Source organism: Pelodiscus sinensis, chromosome 1, assembly GCF_049634645.1.
Source record: "Pelodiscus sinensis isolate JC-2024 chromosome 1, ASM4963464v1, whole genome shotgun sequence".
NCBI classification, from domain to species: Eukaryota; Metazoa; Chordata; order Testudines; family Trionychidae; genus Pelodiscus; species Pelodiscus sinensis.
Genome location: NC_134711.1, coordinates 79,614,831 through 79,637,564, shown reverse-complemented (window position 1 = coordinate 79,637,564; position 22,734 = coordinate 79,614,831). Strand labels below are relative to the sequence as shown.

Genomic DNA, 22,734 nt, shown 5'->3' with positions numbered 1-22,734 from the left:
CCAGACACTGCTGATTGGTAGGCTAACAGCAGCTGGGAGGATCAAAGGGCTAGGAAGGAGACTGGCAGGGCAGCTAAAGAGGAGTGAACAGGCAGAAGAAAGAAACTCGGGCCAGCAGACTGCTAGAGAACCACCCAGGGACAACATCCCTAAAAGGGGCAAAGAGGCCCAACAGACCAAACTCCCTGATGGACCTGAGAACAAAGCAGATTTCCAGATTCCTAGGCATGAGGAGTGGACCTACGCTGATTATTTTCAGGAATAACGGCATTGCACAAGAGGGTTTTTCTTGCGCAAGAAGGGGCAGGGTAGACAGCTCCTTCTTGCGCAAAAGCCTCTTCTGCAAAAATGGTGGCTCAGATATGCAAATGAGGCTCGGCGATATTCCATGCTTAGCCTCATTTGCATAGCTCTGGCGCAAGATTGCGCCAGTGTAGACATAGCCAAGGTGTGTGCATGGGGTAACAATACAGCACAAAGGAAATAACCAAGCTCTCAAAAGTAATTAAAAAACATGTTAAAGAAGCAGTTTAAAAATACTGAAAAACCAGGGAGGTAAAAATACCTATTATATAGCGATTATAAATAAATACTAATTACTTAACTAAGTTCTCATACTATGAAGCAGTCTTACAATTTGGGAGCGCATGGTCTATCCATCCTGTCATGTAACATATTCAAGGCTAGTAATCTTTGCTTCCAAATTCTGTGGATTAGTACAACTGAATTTTCTATGTTTAAGGAAATTCTTGTTCTTTAGGGGCCAGCAGTAGTTTTCCATTTGATTCATTAGGACTAGGATTTGTCCAAGGGGGGGGGGGGGGGGGAATCTTGAGTCACTGAACACTTCAGAAATAGATAAAATATCAGTGAATGGGATTTACATGTGTGTTTAACTCCTTTTTTTAACTTAAGTGAAAAAATACATTCATCAGTTGCAGGGATAGCTGATTGTCGCTAGTCTCTGCAACAGTTCAGCATAGTCTCAACGGTACTTGTGTGGGCAACTATTTTGAGGTATCCACAGCATTTATAGTTGTGATTCCAGTAGGGTATGGTCCTAGAATCCAGTGTTTTAAAGAGGAAATGTATGCACAGCCCTAACTGGTGTAATGAGAACCCTTGTGTCTTGGTTCACTCCTCCTCTTGCTCTATGTCCTGAGTCCTAGGCAGACAAGGAGGGTGAGAGAAGAATTTGTATTGGCCCCACTTCTGCTGGGGGGGGGGGGGGAAGAGCCAGGCTGTGGCGCTTCTGGCCTGGCTCTCAACGCAAGTGGGTGGGTCCAAGAAAAGCCATTACCTCGCCCACCTTGTCTGTGGTATCCTGGGCCCACCAGCTGCAGCTAATTGTGGCGGAATGCCCCGCGGCGGAGAGCCAGGCACCTCCAGGGCCAGGGGGCCGCAGGCGGGGTGGGAGGGAAGGAAGGAGCCGGTCCCTCAGGCAGCGAGGGCCCAGCTGGGGAGCGGCGATGCAGCCCCGCCGGGCCCCGCTCAGCGCAAGCAGGCGGCGCCGCTTCCCCCGGCTGCGGCCCGCAGAGGAGGCCAGAGCGCTCCCGGCCCAGCCTGCGGGACAGGCCGGCGCTCCCGAGCGGCAAGGCCCCGCCCCTAGGCCGGGCTCCCCGCCCGGCGGCTGCCGTCACTGGCGGAGGCTGCGCTGCCGTCCCGCCCCTCGGCCGCTGCGGCGGCGGCTCCTCCTCCTCCTCCCCGGCGGGCAGCCCCCGCTGTCACCGAGCGCGCGGGCCGGGTCCCCCCGCCCCCCTCCTCCCCGGCGCCGCGTCCGCGGGCCGGGCCGCCGGAGCCATGTTGAGGAGGATTTTGCAGCGGGTAAGAGGGTGACAGCGGCCGGCCCGGGCCGCCGCGTGGGGAGGCGGCGCCGCTTCCTGCTGGCCGCGGCGGGGCAGCGGGCAGGCGGCGCGTGTGGCAGCAGCATGGCACCCCAGGCCGGGCCGCCGGCGGGCCCCGCCCTGCCCCTTCCTGGGGGAGGCACCTTCCCTGCTACACAGCCCCCCTCGCCCCTCCTAGCTGTGGGGCAGCCAGCTGGCGGCAGGGCCGGTGGGGGGGGGGGGGGGGGGGTGTGGTGGAGGTTCCCGTCTCCCCAGAGGGATCGGTACCAGGCAGGATCCAGGCAGTGCCCCCGCCTCCGACACGCTCACACTTTTAGTCTGGTCTGGGCAGGGCCGCTTCGCGTGCCCCGGATTGTTTCTGCCCTACCTGGTGCAGGCCGAGGCCAGGGAATCCACTAGAGAGAGGGAGCTGAGAGATGCAGGCCCGGGTCCCAGCTCCTCTTCTCTTGACTTTAGCTGCAGTAGGTGGTGCCCCCCTGGTGCTGGAGGCCTGGTGTAGTGTCAGGAGAGGGTTAAAGGCAGAGCTCTCTGGCAGGGAGGTGTCTCCCTGGGATTGGAAGACATTACTCAGTCTCTAAGTCTTGTGTTATTAAACATACATTTCCTGCATCTCCCCCTGAAGCTCTTGGAGCATGCACTCACAGAAGATCAAAAACTGAAGTCTCCCATTCTGTAACTCAGACCCACAATAATACTAGGTAGGATATTTCCATACCACTTTCTTCTGGCCTTTGATATTTATACACTGTAAAGTCAAATGACATACAAATGCAAGCCAGGATGCCAAAATCTACCAACCATCCGTCTCCTTTATTACTTGTGTAACTTTAGCTAGGGTTTAAAAATCCACATGTGCTATTTGATTCTGAACCCTGCCTCTCCTGCTTTGCTCACCTGTCTTTAAAAAACAAACAACAACAACAACAGTAACAAAAACGTAGCTGTTTATCTTGCTACTACATTGTTATGGTACCTGTTTTCCTAATCGGTTGTTTGTGGTTTACATAGATGTTGGCCATGCAATATTATTGTGCCTCAAAACATAACCTCTGAGGTCCCTTCCAGTCCTAGTATTCAATGATTCTATGATAGATGACAGTTGTCAAAACCAGCATTTGGTTTCTATTGGGATTGGATACTGGTTCAAAGTACAAAGGGAATGCCTTCATGGTTAGTGTTCAGTGGTGGGATGTACAGAATAGAGTTGAGTCACCCAGTGAGTTGAAAGGGTGAGCTCTAATTCCTGCATAGCTTTCTTGCAATGTCAGTGTCATGTAGAACTTAGTCACATATAAGTGGTGAAAATAGCTAACTTTGCTACTTGACACCAGCTTTAAATGTTGCCTGTTTTCACAAGCATATTTGTGAAAAGGTTTGAAGGCTTTTGAAGTTGTTCTAAAATACTCTTTGTAAGGAACATGTATTGCAATAATGAGGACAAATCCTTGTTATACATGAGAAGGAAGGATATCTGTGACCTGACTGGTGTACTTCTCAGCTTGGGGTGACTGACTTTCTTGTGCATCACTCTGTATTTCTGCCATAGTTTCTAATCAATCAAAAATTTTCCTTTTGCTGATTTTAAGTTACAGTTAACAAGGAATGGTTTCCTGCCTAAAATGTGATTTCCAAAGAATTAATACGGTAACAGTAAAAATCATGGAAACTTTACTTCTGGTACTGATCATTTTAGGTACTATTAACATTAGGTGTTTTTCATTTGCTCCTGAGAAAGGAGCTGCTGTTAATAAAAACTTAACACAGTTGCTGGAAATATGACCTAAAATAGAAATTTAATCTACATGCTCTATTATAGAATGTAGAGCCAATATAAATGTTTCTACATTTTTACAATTTCAGAAAAGATAGTTTGTTTTAAAACAAATAAGCATTTTCCTGTTCTTTTTGAAACTCAAACTAGAACTAACTGAGCAAAAATGAAACTCATTTCATTGACTTTTTTTATTGTTCAAGTTGAAGGAAATACAAAATATAAGCAAAAGGCATAGTGACTGTGAACTTTTAAAAATCTTTCATTTTCTTTATTTGCAATACTGATAAAGAAATGTATGCTTATAACATATGATTAAGTTCAGAGTGTCCCTTTAACAACAAATTATGTTGAATTTATACAAATAGTTGTATGTCGTTATGTTGGAAGCAGCTCCTGGTATATGATTAAGCTTCTACCAAATTCATGGTCATGAAAAATGCATCATAGACTGTGAAATCTGATCTTTCCTGTGAAATCTGGTGTCCAGCTGTGGATCCTACCCAGCACAGCACTCCAGCATTAATGCCAACAGGAGATGGGGAGAGACAACACTTCTTCTTTCCTTATAGGGGACATTCCTGAGATGGGTCAGATTCACTTCTGGGAAATTCCCATATCTGTGGGGTGCTACACAGTTTGAACTGTTCTTCCATTTTCCTATGGAGGGGCTGTGGCTTGAGCTGTCTCTCACACACATGTATGGAGAGGCTGCAGCTCCAGCTGTCAGCCCTCCATGCTGTTGGGAAAACTGGACATATGGTATCCTCCCATTTCTGTGCTGTTGCTAGCAGTGGTACTGGCTTTAGAGCTGGGTGGCTGTCCAGCTTTGAAGGCTGCATTCTTGCCAGCAGCAGGGCAGATGTAATGGTGGCAGTCCCATAATTGCAATAGTTTCATGATTCCCTTCCACCGTGACTCCTTTTTGTGTTGGGACCCCACTGTTAGAATAGGGTGAAGTTTCAGATGTAAACACCTGAAAATGTGAAATTGACTAATTTAAGTTCCCCCCCTTTTTTTCTCGGCCATGAAATTGACCAGAGTGGACTGTGAACTTGGTAGGACCCTATGTTGAATTGGCAAAATACGAGACACTTGTGATTAATTGTGATATTTTTCTTTCAAAAGTACACTTTCAGTGTTTTTTCATAATAGAAAATAAACAGAATACTCATAGCTCATTTTGGTTTTTGAAGTTGGCATAACCAATCGAGTGTGGGTCTTTTTTTCATTTCTCCCCTCTTTTGAACCAAAATGATGTGTTGAATATAAGGGCTTAGTCATCTTTTGTATTACATCTTGTGTCTTATCTGTTTTTTATATATCGTCTTTTAGGCTCCATTCCTGCAATCAGGTTTGGATGGATGGACCTTTGCTTTCATATGGAGCCCCATTGACTTCTTTGGGTCTCCGTGTAGAGGCAAGGATCTGCCTGCATGGATCTGATTGCAAGATGTGGGCTGAAGACACTGTCCTTTAGGGCAGGAACTGTTTCATTTTGCCTGTCTGTAAAGCAGCCGGCGCTCTTCAAAATAAGTAAAACATAATATTATACAGGCAGTCCCCGACTTACGCGGATCCGACTTATGTCGGATCCGCAGTTACGAACGGGGCTCCCCCGGAGGACACGGACTGCGGGACCTCGCGGTCCTGCCGCCCGTGTACTCCGGGGCTGCAGACCAGGAAGACGCGGAGCAAAGCCGCGGGGGGGGGGCTCGGGCAGCAGCGGCTGAATCAGGACGCCTGGGGCAGAGCAGCTGGGGTGCTGCCGGGTTGGTCCAGTAGCACCCAGAGCGGCGCTGCGGGACCAACCGGCAGTGCCCCAGCTGCTCTGCCACAGGCATCTGGAGAAAAGCCTAGTCTGCTGGGGGGGGGGGCGTACTAGCTGCACCCTCCCCCCCCCTCCCCCCAGCAGACCAGGAAGACGCGGGCGGTGGACCGAGACGCACCGCGGTCCCGCCACCTGGGTCCTCTGCGGCTTTGCTCCCCGTCTCCCTGGCAGACCAGGGAGACGGGGAGCAAAGCCTCTGAGGACGCCAGCAGCGGGACAGCCGCGGGGCGTCTGGGCTGTCCCACTGCCAGCTTCCCCGAGGCTTTGCAAAGCTGCGGGGGGTTTGGGCAGCGAGGCAGCCCAGGCGGCTTTGCAAAGCCTCGGGGAAGCTGGCAGCGGGACAGCCCAGACACCCCACGGCTGTCCCGCTGCTGGCGTCCTCAGAGGCTTTGCTCCCCGTCTCCCTGGCAGACCAGGGAGACGGGGAGCAAAGCCGCGGAGGACCCAGGTGGCGGGACCGCGGTGCGTCTCGGTCCGCTGCCCGCGTCTTCCTGGTCTGCTGAGATGGGGTGGGGGGTGCAGCTAATACGCTCCCCCCCCCCAGCAGACTAGGCTTTTCTCCAGACGCCTTTGGCAGAGCAGCTGGGGCACTGCCGGTTGGTCCCGCAGCGCTGCTCTGGGCGCTACTGGAGCAACCCGGCAGCACCCCAGCTGCTCTGCCCCAGGCATCCCCAAGTCAGCTTCTGCTGAAACTGACCAGCGCTGACTACAGGAAGCCCCAGGCAGAGTTGCTCTGCCCCGGGCTTCCTGGAATCAGCTGCTGATCAGTTTCAGCAGCAGCTGACTTGGGGACACCTGGGGTTCTTAAGTTGATTCTGTATGTAAGTCAGAACTGGTGGTCAGTTTCAGCAGCGGCTGAATCTGGACACCAGTTCCGACTTACAGATTCAACTTAAGAGCAAACCTACAGTCCCTATTTTGTACGTAACCCGGGGACTGCCTGTATAGTATGTAGCATTTCTAGCATGTGAATTAATTTACGTACTGTAATAGGATTGTGTAATCAGCTTCCTTGTATAAAAAGCGATGTACCGAGGACATGTAATGATCTTCGGTAACGTTAATGTGAAATTACCTTTTCATAACTAGCAAATTGTCCTTTTCTCATTAAAATTCTGAAGGAAAAATGAGTTTGTGAATGAGTCTGGCCTATAGGCTTTTTTTTTTTTTTTGTAAATAGAATACACAACTAGTAAAAGAAAGGGACAAAACTGATATACTAAAAGTTGCTCAGGAGCAGAGACTTAAACAAGTGCTGTCTTTTTTTTGTATATTGATTCTTGCATTTACTTGTTTGTTAGGGAATTCAGAATGATTGAACAGTAGTATCCTTATGCTGTATTTAAATCTCTGCTGAGCAAATGGTGTAGCTTCATGTCTACAATGTTATGTTTTCATTTATTTTTAAAGAGGTTGATATAAATCTAATTTGAAAAATGTTTAAAAGAACACTATTAATAAGTTGGAGTTAGAGTACAGCTGCACACAGGGGAAAGACTAAAAGTGACATGGTGGGGGTCCTTGTTTTATAGTGTCAGTGATTCCATGAGATGTGTTAGGTTTCCAAATTTAAAATAAACAAGTGTGTGTATGTGTGTGTGTATAAGTGACCTGGTTTTCAAACAGTAGTTCATCTGGTTTTTCAGCTACTATATTGACTTATAGTTAGTAGTAAACTTGTAGTTAAAATAAACAAATATAACTCCGGCACGTAGGAAGCAGATACATTGAATAAGAAGGTGCTAGTTTTACATAATCATTTTTTCAGTGTTACCTATACTTAAGTGCCTCAGAATTTTAATTTGTAAAAGTGTTTGCAATATTTTGATGTATGTTTTATTTTCAAAATGTATACAGGAGTGAATAAAAAGACAGACAAACAAGAAAACCATAAGGGCATCAGTCTTCTTCCACTCTCTTCCTGGGTTCAAAGAGAGGCAGCAAGTGGGAGGGGAGGAACAGGAGCTGGTGCTGGGGGGAGCAGGCAAAAAAGCAGGTTCTCCCCAGCATCGTCTCTGGGATGTCTCCTGTTCCCCCCTGCTGCCTCTATCAGAGGATGCTACGTCACTAGCTCCTGTTTGCGGTGGACAGGGCTGCCCACCACGAACAGAGGCTGCTGGACTCAGCATGAGCTGGGACCGAGCAGTGTTGGCTCGTGCTGATCGCTGCACCTCTGTATTTTAAATGTAGTAAGTACTAGGGATGTTAATATTAGATTAATCAACTAATCAAACAGTCGATGGAATTTCCATCGACTATTCGATAGTCCATAAGGGTGCTCCCGCTTTGAAATGAAGCAAGAACCTGCTGGGCTATTGTTACATTTCGAAGGTGGAAGTGCCCTGCAGAGTTCTGCCTTGGAAATGTACAAGATTGAAACGTGGAGCAGGGGATCAGCAGGGGACTCTCTGAGTCCTTTGCTGACCCCAGGCTCCATGCTGTGCTTCCGCTTTGAAATGTACAAGAGCCCCAGTGGGGACTTTTGTACATTTCAGATGTGGAATGCTACCACTGCGCCCCTGCTCCCTCCCATGGAGCTGGAGCTGGCTTTTAAGCTGATTCCCCCTAGCACTCCTTTCTTTTCCCCGCCCCTTGCTTCCTCTTTCTGATAGAGGCAGCTAGGGGAGTGGGGGTGGGCGGAGAAGCAACTAGTCGACTAGTATGTTGCCCATCCAATAAGCTTTTGCTTATTGGATTGTTGAGTAGTTGATTAGTTGTTGACATCACTAGTAAGAGCCCAGCGGCTCTTATTACATTTAAAATTGAGAGCTGCAGCACCGGTGGCTCCTGGAGGTAGCACAGGCCAGGACTGCTTAGTCCCAGCTTGAGCCGGTTCGTGAACTATCCCCACTGTGCCTCTGCAGAGAAGTCCTATCGACTAATCATATAGTCGATAAAATTTTATCAGCTATACGATTAACTTGATAACTGCATTTTAACATCCTTGCCATGCGCATACCCCAGACTCCCCAGTCTCATAGCATGGGGAGGGCAGGCCCTGGGAGCAGCAACACTCCGTCCCTAGAAGGTCTACAGCAGGCGTTCTGGAGGTAGAGCGTGGGCAGGGCCAGGCAGGCCATTTGGCAAGGAAAAGCCTTCCCCCGCCTAGTTTAGAATACCAACTGCCCATGATCAGATCCATACTCTTGGCATTAGTTCATCCTCTGCTCTAGAGGCATACGTTCCATAAGTATGGGTCTAAAAATGCCCATTTGTCTACTATCTTTTTTTCCCCCTCCTATGTAGGTGGGATAAAGAATGGTCTCTGTGTATCACTGCCAAAGTTAGCAAGTTAACTTATTTTTCTGTACTTCCATCTTTCTATTTGAAGGCTTTATGGCTGAAGTACAGGAAGTAGCATTTTTTTGAATTTTAGGTCTCGAAGGATAAAACCAAAGACCTGCTTTAACTGCAAGGGGTGTAGAAAAGGTACATCCCTTAGTGTAGATGTTCTCTTCATATCGGCAAGGTCTATTACCATTTGGGATAAATTGTGTACCGGAGACATTTGAACATATGGGAACCTAGTTGGCTCTGAGGTTTTGAGAATCAAAATTTCTCTGTAATTAGGGCCTCTAGGAAAGTCTCTCCATTATACTCAGTCGAGCAGCTCATTGAACATGCATATACTTTGTGGTTCCTCAGTGCCATTGGATACAAGAATGATGTCTGGGCATAACCTTTGTTCAACATGGCCACCGCTCATGTACTGTGTGGAAAAGTGCTTCTGTCTCAAATTCATAGCGTTTGAAAGTGAAGAAGTGTAGAGTAATAACAAGATGCTATATTCTCATACCATCCTCCTCCTGCTAAGTTAGATAAGTCTTTTGTCTGGGCATGTGCACATTAGAGATGAAATTTTACAATAGGAGTAGGTGGAACCGACAGCATTTTAGTCCTGTAAGCTCTTCAGGGTGGGAACCATGATTCCTTTATTGTATGTACAACACCTAGTACTCTGTGCATATTACAGGAAACAAATGCTTAATTATTAGAATGGAAGAGATTTCTTCTGTCTTCCCGGTAGAATCTATTGATTTTTTTTTCTCTCCCCTTTGGATAACATAAAGGTGCTTAGAGCAGTATGACAGTCCTTTTTCAAAGACCTGATTTCATTAGTTCAAAAACAGATAACACTAGGGTTGTAAAGTCCTGTTTAATTAGATAATCAGTTAAACAGATTGTTTAACTGATTAAAGGAGGAGCTGCTCCAGCCCAGATGGAGTAGTCCCCTGGCCTGCTGCTGGCTGGAGTAGTGTTCCCTGCCCCCCCACCGCAGGCAGGGGCTGCATCAGCTGGGCTGAAGCAGTTCCTGCCTGCAGGGTGCCTGGGCCTGCCAGGAACAGAAGCGTCTGGTCAGGATGCTAGAGCAGCCCCTGACTGCGGGGGAGCAGCCCCTTGCCTGTGGCAAATGGGGAGCTGCTCTAGCCCCCACTAATTAACCTTAACAAGTGAAGCCTACCTGTTAAGGGTGAGGCTTACCGGTTAAGTGGTTAAGCATTCACATCTCTAGATGAAACCTCGAGCACATTAATGGAGCCAAGGATTATTATCCACTACTTGGATCCTAGCCATTTAAAAATGCCCACATACCTACTTACTGCAAAGCCCCTTTCCTTTTCACATGTAGCATCAGATCCTTATCATTAGACCCTTCAGATCTTAATGGGTGTGAATCTGAAGATATGTCTACACAGCAGTGTTATTTTGTGATAACTGACATTATTCTGAAATAACACAGTCTGCGTCTACACTGCAAGCAGTTATTTCAAAGTAATGTCAAGCTGGAGGACTTCTTACTCCGAATCCTTTAGCCCTCATTTTATGAGGAGTAAGGGAAGTTGGAGGAAGAGTGCTCTTTCTCGGACTTCCTGCTGTGTAGACAGCGCCAAAAGCTGAAATAAGCTATTTCGACTTCAGCTACGCAATTGATGTAGCTCAAATTGCGGAGATTATTTCTGCTTTAGCCCTGCTGTGTAGATGTGCCCTTAGAGAGCTCAATAGTCTAAAGCAGGGCTACTCAACTTTGGAAGCCCCATGGGCCACAATCATACTCTCAGCACACGCAGAGATCCGCAACTTAAGTGTGGTTGCATATACATGCAAACATATATGCAAATAGCTTCTTTCACACTGTTGAGCATGAATACAAAGTTTAAGGCAAGACTACATAACATGCAGGCCCCATTTAAGTCAGTTCTGCTGATTTTAACAAAATGCAATATTTCCCCGATTTCCACCCTTATGATGGCACTTTTAATGAGCAATGACAGTCCAGGAATTTAACTACTAAAAGGTATATCAACAGAAGACCATTATATTGACGCGCTGTTGTGGAGCGTGTTCCCAGTGGAGACCATGTTCAAAGGATCCCATCTGCAGGCTGCGTGTTGAGCCCCGTGTAAACCCAAACTCAAACTGCACTGCGGGCCGTGAACAAATGTGCCATGGGCTGCATGTGGCCCATGGGCTATGTGTTGAGTAGCTCTGGTCTAAGGAATGCTAATATTAGTTTTGCTCAACACACCCATCATGATGTTGGCCTGATTTTCCTCTTGTTTATGCAAGGGTAACACCAGTGATTTCAGCAGAGCTACTTCTTGTTTATACCAGTGTAAATAAAGTGTCAGACTCCTGGTGAACATCTGGGTCCAGGTAGCAATTTTGGTGGTCAAATATAGTGAATATTTTTTATTGGTTCCTCTCATCTATGCTGTTGAGGATTCTGTTTTTTTTCTCTTTTACAATTTGAAGAGCTATTAGCATGGATCATTGGGTTCTTGGTTATAGAAAACGAGAAGATTTACCTGGTGTTGTTTGGGTCTTTAATACGGATGTGACAGGTTAACTGGGAAGCCTCATCCTTGATGGGTGAGGCTTACCAGTTATGGTTAACTGGTGGGGGCTGAAGCAGCTCCCTACCTGCCAGGGTTAGGAGGCTGCTCTTGCTCTGCAGGGCCTGCTGTGGGTGTGGTGCACTCCAGCCTGGCCGAAGCAGTCCCTGTTCACTGCAAGAGGCCAACTCCAGCCCAGCCAGCTGGAGCGGCCCCCAGCTGCCCACCCCCCTTTAATCACAGTTAACTGGTTAATTAAATAAATGGGTTTTTAGATCCATAGTCCTTAAATCAATTAGTTTTTGTTGTTTTAGAAATAAAATGAAAATGTACATTCTTCATTTAAATCATTACTCTGGGGTGGGGCTGGGGATGAGAGGTTCAGTATGTAGGTTTGCCTAGGGCAGGGGTGTCCAAACTTTTTTCAAAGAGGGCCAGATGTGAAGAAGTGAATATGCGTGAGGGCTGTCCCTGCACTCTCAGCCCCAAGGCGGAGGGCCCGCAGGGTCGGAGGCGGGCGGAGAGTGCAGGGCACGCCGGCCTCACGGCGGCCCGGGGGCAGGGCGAACTCGCAGCTGAGCGGGAGAGCAGGGCTGCGGACGTGCCCTACAGGGCAGGCTCTAGGACCGCGGAGGCCATGGGCGGCGGCGGCGAGCTGGACGCGCCAGTTCAAAAGAGCGCCGGGGAGCCAGGAGAGGGGGAGGAAGCGGGGGCCGTATTAAATCGGAACACGGGCCGCAATTGGCCCGTGGGCCGGACTTTGGACATGCCTGGCCTAGGGAGAGAGAACTACTCCAGCCCTCTTTAACTGTAGCAGTTTGGGGTCAGGTGAGAAGTGCCTATCCATTACAGCTGCAGCTCCAGCAGACACAGCTGAGAGAGGGTTGCATGTCCCCTGGCTGGGGCAGACCCATACTTGTCTGTCCCTGTTCTCTCCAGCCAGAGTGAGGAATGCAGCAAACTGTGCACTTTCCCTTCACTCCCTGATGAACAGGAACAGCCAGCAAAATCCCGTAGTAATTGTGTGTGGGTATGTGGGTTACACAGGCAGCCAGGCTCCTACTACATTTAAACTACAGAGCTGCCATGGGAATAGGTTCGGAACCTGGTATGAGCTGGGACTGATTCAGTCTTGGCTCACGCCGGGTCCTGTGCTGCACTTCTGCCTTTTAAATGCAGTCAGAGCGGGATGGCTCTTACTGCATTTAAAAAGCAGAACCACTGCGCCTCTGCTTCCCCTGTATCCACCCACACCCCTGCACTGCAGAGACAGTGCTGGGGGGAACCGGTGTTTAAGCCGGCTTCCCCCAGCACCAGCTTCTGCTCCCCCCCTTCATGTCTCTGATAAAGAGGCAACGGGGGAGAGGGGGGAAATGTGAATAGTAGACTCAACTACCTGAGAAGCCTAGGCTTCTCGGGTAGTCAACTATTAGACTACTCTTTTACATCCCTAGTGTGTCCAACACTGATTTCAAGAAATGTTCGAATAAAACAGACATTTGGTATAGTAACAGAATTCCTTCTCAAGATTGCTTTGGAGTTGGACACTCGAGATTCATCGTTCACCATATTGAGAAGGCTAACATACATGAGATACCTAAGGTTCAAGTTAGGCAACAATAATTTCCTGTACAAGTTGTCCCTCTTTGGATACATTGCAGCTCCCTGTTCCTTCATTAATTATTTGTTAATGGTGTTTATTCACCTCTGTCATCTAGAACTTCAGGTTGTGGTAATAAGTTCTAATACTTAACAATTGGTGTATTAGATCTTATCACCAGAACATGAGATTTGGGCGTGGTTCAGAAATCCCTGTGAGAACGTTTTTCTGGTACACTGGAGTCAGTACTTGTATGCCTTTACTGCCTGTTCACTCTACTGTGCCATCACTGATTCTAGGAGACCAGATCTGGGCAAGTTTGTTCTCAGATCTTTTTGCTCTGGGGAGAGAATTGCTAAGGCTTGCAAATAGTCTCTCAACCTGGCAGCAAGAATCTCTGGACCATAGCTGAGGAAAAGTTATATTTAGAGGAAATCTAGTAAAATTTATTAGCAAGTTTCCAGATGTTCGTATAGTAGACGTGCTTTAAACAGAATAATTTTGTGGTAGTTTGACCTGACGGCTGACTATTGACTGACTGTAGAAAGATGTAACTCATAGGGTGTGCCTGTAAGTTAGAAGCTATTTGTCATGAAGAAAGGGAAGGGATAATTACTGTCTTAAATATATGCAAATGTTCTTAATTACGTATTATATCATTTAACTTGTGCTAATATCTAATATTCCTGTGCACAGGTTGTTCTTCAGAAGCATCATGAGACTTTCCTATTCTCTTTGCTGCTGGATATTTCAGACCTTTCTAGAAAATAGTGATGTCAGCAGTTTAATCCTCCTTAAATATTTTACCCATTAGTTTCATAATGTTTAAAAAAAATGAAAACCAATCCTAATATATTCTTATTACCTTGCTCTCCACTTTGGATCCCTCCATGTGCCTCCACAAGAATATGCAACATTGTTCATAAGTTGTTGGTGCTACTGTGTTATAAACATAATTGTATTATTAACTTCATATAGCTTCCTGAGTGAGTGCAGCTTATCTGCCTTATGAAACTTTTGTCACTGCCTTCAAGACCTTGGATGATACTTTTGCCCCTCCCTACTTATCTGACCTCATTTTTTATGTTGCTCCCTCCCCCCTTCATTTCGTCAATGTTATCAGCCTTGATACATTGCTTTCCTATAACACAGTCTGTACTTTTTCCATCCTGCTCTCTACCCATAGAATGCCCTTTCTCTGTTTATATATTGATCTCATTTTTAAATCCCATCCTAAGACCTGCTTCTGTTGTGAAGTCTAAAGGAAATGAACTGTTTGGTAATAAAGCAATAGATGATAGCTGATACAATGCCAAAAAATAAAAAAATCATGAGAATTACTAATGAGTGCCAGGCATCACCTTGACATTTGTGTCATGCATTTATACAGGCAGTCCCCGACTTACGCGGATCCGACTTATGTTACGTGTCCTCCGGGCCACCCGTGTCCTCCGGGGCGAGAAAAGCTTCTCCCGGTCTCCCTGGTCTGCTGAGGGGGTCCAGCAAAGCTGCTGGACCCCCCCCAACAAACCAGGGACACCCGAGCAAAGCCGCCGCCTGGTCTGCAGGGAGACGGGGAGCAAAGCCTTGGAGCACACCCGCAGCGGGACAGCCCGGGCGCGCTTGAGCTGTCCCCCTGCGGGCGTGCTCCGCGGCTTTGCTCTCCGTCTCCCTGGTCTGACCAGCAGACCAGGGAGATGGGGAGCAAAGCCTCGGAGCACGCCAGCAGTGGGACAGCCGCGGCGCGCCCGAGCTGTCCCGCTGCGGGCGTGTTCTGCGGCTTTGCTCCGCGTCTCCCAGGTCAGCAGACCAGGGAGACGGAGCAAAGCCGTGGAGGACTTGGGTGTCCCGCCACCCCCGTCTCCCTGGTCTGCTGGGGGGGGGGGTGCAGCTAGTGCCCCCCCCCCAGCAGACCAGGCTTTTCTTGCCTACCCCTAGGGTAGAGCAGCTGGGGGCTGCTGGGTTGGTCCCGCAGTGCCGCTCCGGACCAACCCGGCATCACCCCAGCTGCTCTGCCCCAGGCGTCCTGATTCAGCCGCTGCTGGTCAGTTTCAGCAACGGCTGAATCAGGACGCCTGGGGCAGAGCAGCTGGGGTGCTGCTGGGTTGCTCCAGTAGCGCCAAGGAGCCGCGCTACTGGAGCAACCCAGCAGCACCCCAGTTGCTCTGCCCCAGGTGTCCCCAAGTCAGCCGCTGCTGAAACTGACTTGCAGCTGACTTCTGGAAGCCTGAGGCAGAGTTGCTCTGCCCCAGGCTTCCTGGAATCAGCCTCTGATCAGTTTCAGCAGCAGCTGACTTGGGGACGCCTGGGTTTCTTAAGTTGAATCTGTATGTAAGTCAGAACTGGCATCCAGATTCAGCCGCGGTTGAAACTGATCAGTTTCAGCAGCGGCTGACGCCAGTTCCGACTTACATACAGATTCAACTTAAGAACAAACCTACAGTCCCTATCTTGTACGTAACCCGGGGACTGCCTGTATATCTTATTCCTTTCTTCCACCTTTAATCTATTTTTGACCCTTTAGAATGGATTATAAACTTTTAGAAGTAGGGTCTATGTCATCATCTTTGGTGATCAGAAATCTTTTAAGTACATTATGGATTCTGCTTCACTCTAAGTAATTTAAAGCTAAAATAAGACTACGTTCTCTAATGTAGATTTTTCTCGTCTTTCATGTTTCCAGTAAATAGACTAAATAACAAAGAGGACACAAAATGGATAAACGTGTGCCAGTGGCTATTTTAGCAACAACTAAACGGGGGAGGATGCAACAAGAAGAGGCTTTTGCTTCTGCTTTCTCCAGTCATGGTCATCCCTGCTCACCTGTTAGGTGTAGTGCATTTAGCTAATCTCGACCTCCAACAACCATTCACCTGATTCTGTTGGCTCTTCACATATTTCTTTTAGGCATACTGTTTGTTTGCAGCAGTACAGTAATTAGATGATAGATTTAAAATTATATTTAATTACTTATACAAATCTATATTCCTGGTTGGAAAAAAGAAATGGAATATTATGTATAACCACAAATAGAATAGATACTTCAATTTCTAACTAAGGGTACGTCTAGACTACATGCCTCTGTCGCCAGAGGCATGTAGATTAGGCTACCAGACATAGTAAAATGAAGCGGCGATTTAAATAATCGCCGCTTCATTTAAATTTACATGGCTGCTGCGCTGAGATGACAAACAGCTGATCAGCTGTTTGTCAGCTCAGTGCGATAGTCTGGACGCGCGGGTGTCGACATCAAAGGCATTTGTCGACCACCCAGGTAAGCCTCCTGGGATGAGGTATACCTGGGTGGTCGACAAATACCTTTGATGTCGCCACCCACGTGTCCAGACTATCGCGCTGAGCCGACAAACAGCTAATCAGCTGTTTGTCGGCTCAGCGTGGCAGCCATGTAAATTTAAATGAAGCGGCGATTATTTAAATCGCCGCTTCATTTTACTATGTCTGGTAACCTAATCTACATGCCTCTGGCGACAGAGGCATGTAGTCTAGACGTACCCTAAGGGAGAAAATTACTTTAGAGACACCTTTATAAAGGACTATTTATTGATCTGTTGGAAATTTAAGGTTTTGCATTTTTTCCCCAAGATAAATAGTATTAGGATTTTTGTGTTTCTGAAGTCTGCAAATAACTCATTCGCCTAGCGTACTCTCTTTATTTTAGAATTTTGTTTGCATAATTGTGAATCCCTTATATAAGATCAAAAATATTCCAGATTGGATGTTGTAATTTGTAGACATATTTCATTTGGATTCTAAATAGGGATGTTAAAGTGCATGTAATTAAGTAACCATATAACAAATGAAAAATATCAGTGGTTACACACGGGACAGCAGGCGGCTCCCCAGGTGCCAGAGTATGTTGGGTGTTGGCTTTTACGCTGGCTCCCTGTGTGTACCGGCTCTTGCCTGCCACCCCGTGCTGCTGTCTCTGTCTCAGGCAGCTCCCTGGGAGCCTGCATGGAACTGTGAATGTTAACCGATGAGCCTAGGCTCATTGTTTAGCAATTTACACGGTTACACTTTCACATCCTTGGTTCTAACTTCCTGATTGGAATGCTTAAAGTAAACTGACATCGCTCTAGAGTGGGAGTGGTTGATGGTTAGCTGTTCAGAGACCAAGAGAGTAAGACTTTACTACCACAGTCAACAGATCTTTGTTTTTCCAGAACAACCTGGACCACATAAGATTTAAGAGGGAGAAAAATTTTAAGCTATGGAGGCCTTTTTTTGATTTGCTGTTTCAATAGCTTTCATTTCTAAAGTGTACTGTATTGAGGATGCTAATTTTCTTTTATGATTTTGATGAAGCAGTGAAACTTTTGAAGTAGTTCAGAGAAGGAAAAATTAATATCTTGCTGAAAAATAAGTTGAATTTGAGCATTAGTAACCCAAATCTGTTCCACCAGGCTTTGAATAAAGTAGCATATACTTTATTTATGGATTGAAACTCTAAAGTAGCATATAATGGAATCATAGGAAAAAATATATCTAAATTTTATAGGATTTCCTGTTGATTAAGTCAGTCTAATTTAATTGGAAGTTTGATATATAAAGCAGTTTTAACTTTACTTCTAATCCTCTATATTGAAATTTAAAGTAACATTTTTATTTAATAAGAACAAAAATGAATGGAGATGTCTATCTTCTAAAACTGGAAGGGACCTTGAAAGGTCATTGAGTCCAGTCCCCTGCTTTCACAGCAGGACCAAGTACCATCCCTGACAGATTTTGCCCCAGATTCCTAAGTGACCTCCTCAAGTATTGAGCTCACAACGCTGGGTTTAGCAGCCCAATACTCAAACCACTGAGCTATCCCTCCCCCCTTACATATGAAAGGGCTTACTTTTGTCAGCTTTTCTACTGAATAATCTGAGAAATATAAAAACACTTATTTTAATTATCAAAACTCTACAGTCTAAAGAGTAGTATATTAGTACAGTATTTATTTAATATTTTGTTTAAGGAGCTCAATTTTTATTCAATAGAAAAATCCAAGAAATTAACATTTCATAGAATCATAGAACACTAGAACTGGAAGGGACCTTGAGTCCAGTCCCCTGCCCTCATACCAGGACCCAGTACAGTAAAACTCCGATAATCCGGCATCCAATTGTATGGCACTTCCGATAGTCCGGCATCAAACTGGCAAGAGCCTAGTGAGTGACCTTCGGCAAAAAATGAGTCACAAGGCAGCAGCGGCAGCAGCTGAACCGAGCAAAAACGGTAAAAAAGGGTTAAAAAACTAAAACATTACAGTATACTTGTAGCCAGACAGTCCGCCCCCCCCCCCCCCCCCGTCACATTATTTCTTGCTTGCCCTCTGAGATGCCTGTATACAGGGCAGAGAAGGAGCAATAAAAATCAGCATAGCCTTGAAAGCTTCGATGTGAGACCAGGATATGCAGGCTCCTCTGACCCTGAGAAAACTGAAAACATAGATATGAGAGAGAATGATTAAGGCAATAAGCTGACCTCAAGGCCGCGAGAACTGTCTGGCTGGCACCTATGTTGATATGATCACACACAGTCGTCCCTGGGAGAGGAATCTCCCACTGAGAAAAGAATCCCCAGTACTTCCAAATTTAGGGTGTGTCTAGACTACTGAGTTTTGTCGACAAAAGTGGACTTTTGTCGACAAAACTATACCAGCGTCTACACTACCGCTGAGTTCTGTCGACATAACGTCGACAGAACTCAGCAGTTTTGTCGACGCTGGTGTACCTCATTTTACGAGGCATAACACCTTCTGTCGACAGAAGGTGTTATTGCTTGTAGGGTTGCGTCTAGACTACAGGGTTCTGTCGACAAAGCAGCTTGCTTTGTCGACAGAACTCAATGTGTCTGGACGCTCTTTGTCGACAGACGTTTTGTCGACAGATACTGTCGACAAAACTTCTGTCGACAAAACCCGGTAGTCTAGACGTACCCTTAGTTATCTACCTTACACGTGTAAATTAAGTTTACAACTCCCTTGTAAGAGCTGATGTCACAAAAGACAGACCAGCACCATTTGGCATCACAGATAAGAAAGAGGAATACGTGACCCCATGGGTATAAAGATGGGTCCATCAGCACACTCACTCTGAGTGTCAATCTACCATCTATCTGCTGGTCGGGTTAGGTGTTTGACCTCCCGAGGTTCCATGGGGACGCCCACCTTGTATTCGTCTTTCCGAGGAATTGAGGAACCGATCCTAGCCTGACACGCTGGGACCGAGCGACGCAGAAGGGTAAAAATTGTACCCATATGTGTCCTTTTGTTTTAGTGCATGCATAGAATAGAGCTCTTTAAAGATTAAGCTGTCACTTGGTACCATTACTTTCTATCTTCCTTTTTCCTATGTAACCATAAGATCTGTATTTGCTAGCAGTTAAGAAATAGAGCAATAGCCATTGTAACCATATGATTTATAAGCTTCCTTAATAAACCTGTAACTGTTTAAGCTTTAACCTGACTCCTTCAGTTGCTGTAACAGAACCAAGCACAATTTAAAAGAACGTCAGCCAGTCACAAGGGACAGGTATAGGAAGAGCTTGGGCGTTTGGATCGTGTCACTCCCAGGTGACAGATCCGTTGGGGCATCTCTCAGTCTTCCCTAGACTGCCCGCTGCGAAGGGATCCTGTATCCTAGCAGCTGAAATCTGAGATGTAATAAGCTCTTCCTATAAACTCTGGGGCATCTGTCAGCCTGTTGGCTGCCCCCCGCGACGGGACCCCGGTCCTAGCGGTAAAGTCACGGACGTTAAGCTTTTGCCCTCCAGCCTCCTAGGCTGCCCGCTGCGACGGGACCTTGCGTCTCAGCAGTTGAAGACTTGTGTGTAACACACACGCAAACACTGCCCTGACCGTCGGCTGACAATACTATACAGTATGTACAATAAAAAGGGTTAAAAACACTTTATATACAGTATATACTGTATACAGTGTGTGTGTGTGTGTGTGTGTATATGTGTGTGTATGTATGTATGTGTATATATATATATATATATATATATATATATATATATATATATATATATATATATATATATATATATTTAAAAAAAAAACCAGTTTATAGGACCTCCTGATAGTCTGGCACATCTGATGATCTGCCACTTCCTAGGTCCCAAAGGTTCTGGATTATCGGAAATCTACTGTACTATCTAGACCATCCCTGATAGAAGTCTATCTAAGCTGCTCTTAAATATCTCCAGAGATGAAGATTCCACAACCTCCCTAGGCAAGTTATTCCAGTGTTTAACCACCCTGACAGTTAGGAAGTTTTCCCTAATGTCCAATCTAAACCTCCCTTGCTGCAGTTTAAGCCCATTGCTTCTTGTCCTATCCTTAGAGGCTAAGGAGAACAATTTTTCTCCCTCCTCCTTGTGACACCGTTTTAGATACCTGAAAACTACTATCATGTCCCCCCTCAGTCTCTCCTTTCCAAACTAAACAAGCCCAATTTAGTCTTTCAGTCTTCCCTTATAGCTCATGTTTTGTTGCTTTTCTCTGGACCTTCTCCAATTTCTCTACATCTTTGTTGAAATGTGGTACCCAGAACTGGACACAATACTCCAACTGAGGCCTAATCAGCGCAGAGTAGAGCGGAAGAATGACTTCTTGTGTCTTGCTCACAAAACATCTGTTAATGCATCCCAGAATCATGTTTGCTTTTTTTGCAACAGCATCACACTGCTGACTCATATTCAGCTTGTGGTCCACTATAACCCTGAGATCCCTTTCTGCCGTACTCCTTCCTAGACAGTCACTTCCCATTCTGTATGTGTGAGACTGCTTGTTCCTTCCTAAGTGGAGTACTTTGCATTTGTCCTTATTAAACTTCATCCTTTTTACCTCGGACCATTTCTCCAGTTTGTCCAGATCATTTTGAATTATGACCCTATCCTCAAAAGCAGTTGCAACCCCTCCCAGCTTGGTATCATCTGCAAACTTAATAAGCATACTTTCTATGTCAATATCTAAATCGTTGATGAAGATATTGAACAGAACTGGTCCCAAAACAGACCCCTGTGGAACCCCACTTGTTATACCTTTCCAGCAGGATTGTGAACCATTAATAACTACTCTCTGAGGGTATGTCTACACTACCGCGTTAATTCGAACTAACTTAGTTCGAATTAGTTAATTCGAACTAAGCTAATTCGAACTAACGGATCCAGACTAAAAAACTAGTTCGAATTAGTGTTTTGCTAATTCGAACTAGCATGTCCACATTAAGTGGACCCTGAACCAGGGTTAAGGATGGCCGGAAGCAGTGCCGGCAGGGCATCAGATGAGGACTTAGAGCGTGGAGCTGCTGCCTCAGGCTAGCCGATGGCTGTGCTTAAAGGGACCCGACCCCCACCCCAGACAGACAGTTCTCAGGGGTGCCCCGCTTGCAAAGAAGTCCTGGCTTGGAGTGCCCTGAGTGCCCACACTGGGCACATCACAGCACTCGGCCATCAGACTGGCTGCACTTGCCTCAGGCTGCCATCTGGGAAGAGGGGCCAATTGGGGGGCTGCAGGAGAGCTTCCACCCCCAGAAGCCCGCAGAGCCAGCCCAGTCCTCCCCATCGGGGGCTCGTACCCCATTCCTGCCTCACCTCCTTCCACTTACCCTTCCCTAGCCCCCCTTCCTGATGTACAAAATAAAGAAAACGTGTGGTCAAAAATAGAATCTCTCTTTATTGAACAAAACTCGGGGAGACTGGGAAAAGGAGGTGGGAGAGGGGAAGAGAGAGGGTGGGAGAGGGGAGGGCAACTACAATGATCAGAGGTTTGGAACAGGTCCCATATGAAGAGAGGCTAAAGAGACTGGGACTTTTCAGTTTAGAAAAGAGGAGACTGAGGGGGGATAGGATAGAGGTCTATAAAAGCATGAGTGGGGTGGAGAGGGTGCATCAAGAAAAGTTCTTCATTAGTTCCCATAATAGAAGGACTAGAGGACACCAAAAGAAAGGAATGGGTAGCGGGCTTCAAACTAGTAACAGAAAGTTGTTCTTCACAAAGCAAAGAGTCAACCTGTGGAACTCCTTGCTGCAGGAGGCTGTGAAGGCTAGAACTAGAACAGAGTTTAAAGAGAAGTGAGATAAAGGTTGGGTCCATGGAGTGGTATTAGCCAGGGGGTAGGAGTGGTGTCCCTGCCCAAAGTTTGTGGAAGGCTGGAGAGGGATGGCACGAGACAAATGGCTTGGTCACTGTCTTCGGTCCATCCCCTCCAGGGTCCCTAGGGTTGGCCGCTGTTAGCAGACAGGCTACTGGGCTAGATGGACATTTGGTCTGACCCAGTATGGCCATTGTAAGCTCAGGGCTCAGGGTTGGGGGTCTCAGTGGACCCCCTTGATTTTCATGCACACCTGCTCCTGGGTGGCCAGGCTGGCAGCTCTCCTGCCCTAGATGGCCACTTTCCTGTGCCTAGTGCGAAGGTCGTGGACAAGGTCCACGATGTCCGCACTAGACCAGGCGGGTGCCCGCCTCTTGCGGTCCCGGGCAAGCTCCCGGGAGCCACCAGCCTGGTCCTGGGAAGAGGGGGAGGGCTCGAGCCGTGCCAGGTGCAGGGTCTGCTGGCTGGGTGCTGGCAGGCTTGCACCTGGCATGGGCATCGTAGCCAGCCCGTGCCCCTTTAAGGAGTCCGGGGCCGGGAGGGAGGCATACGAGTTTCCCTGGTGTTGGCCAGAGTGGCCACCAGGGAAAGCTGGGGAGGGCTAGCCTCCCACCGGTTTGAATTAAGGGGCTACACACCCCTTAATTCGAACTAGTAAGTTCGAACTAGGCTTAGTCCTCGTACAATGAGGTTTACCTAGTTCGAACTAAGCGCTCTGCTAGTTCGAATTAAGTTCGTACTAGCGGAGCG

At 47.0% G+C, this 22,734-nt stretch overlaps 1 protein-coding gene across 3 annotated transcripts in view; it reads left to right on the top strand.

Moving 5' to 3' along the window:
• Window positions 1-22,734, top strand: part of EEA1 (early endosome antigen 1) — a 125,935-nt gene that overhangs the window by 2,484 nt on the left and 100,717 nt on the right. The window contains exon 1 of one of the 3 annotated variants that reach the window (XM_075933133.1): window positions 1,409-1,824. The exons of 1 other annotated variant lie outside the window; for it this stretch is intronic. In XM_075933133.1, the coding sequence (XP_075789248.1) occupies window positions 1,801-1,824 (24 nt within the window). In that variant the 5' untranslated portion in view covers window positions 1,409-1,800. Of the gene's footprint in view, window positions 1-1,408; window positions 1,825-22,734 lie in introns of those variants that run through there. One more of the 3 variants, XM_075933141.1, reaches the window with a different exon arrangement.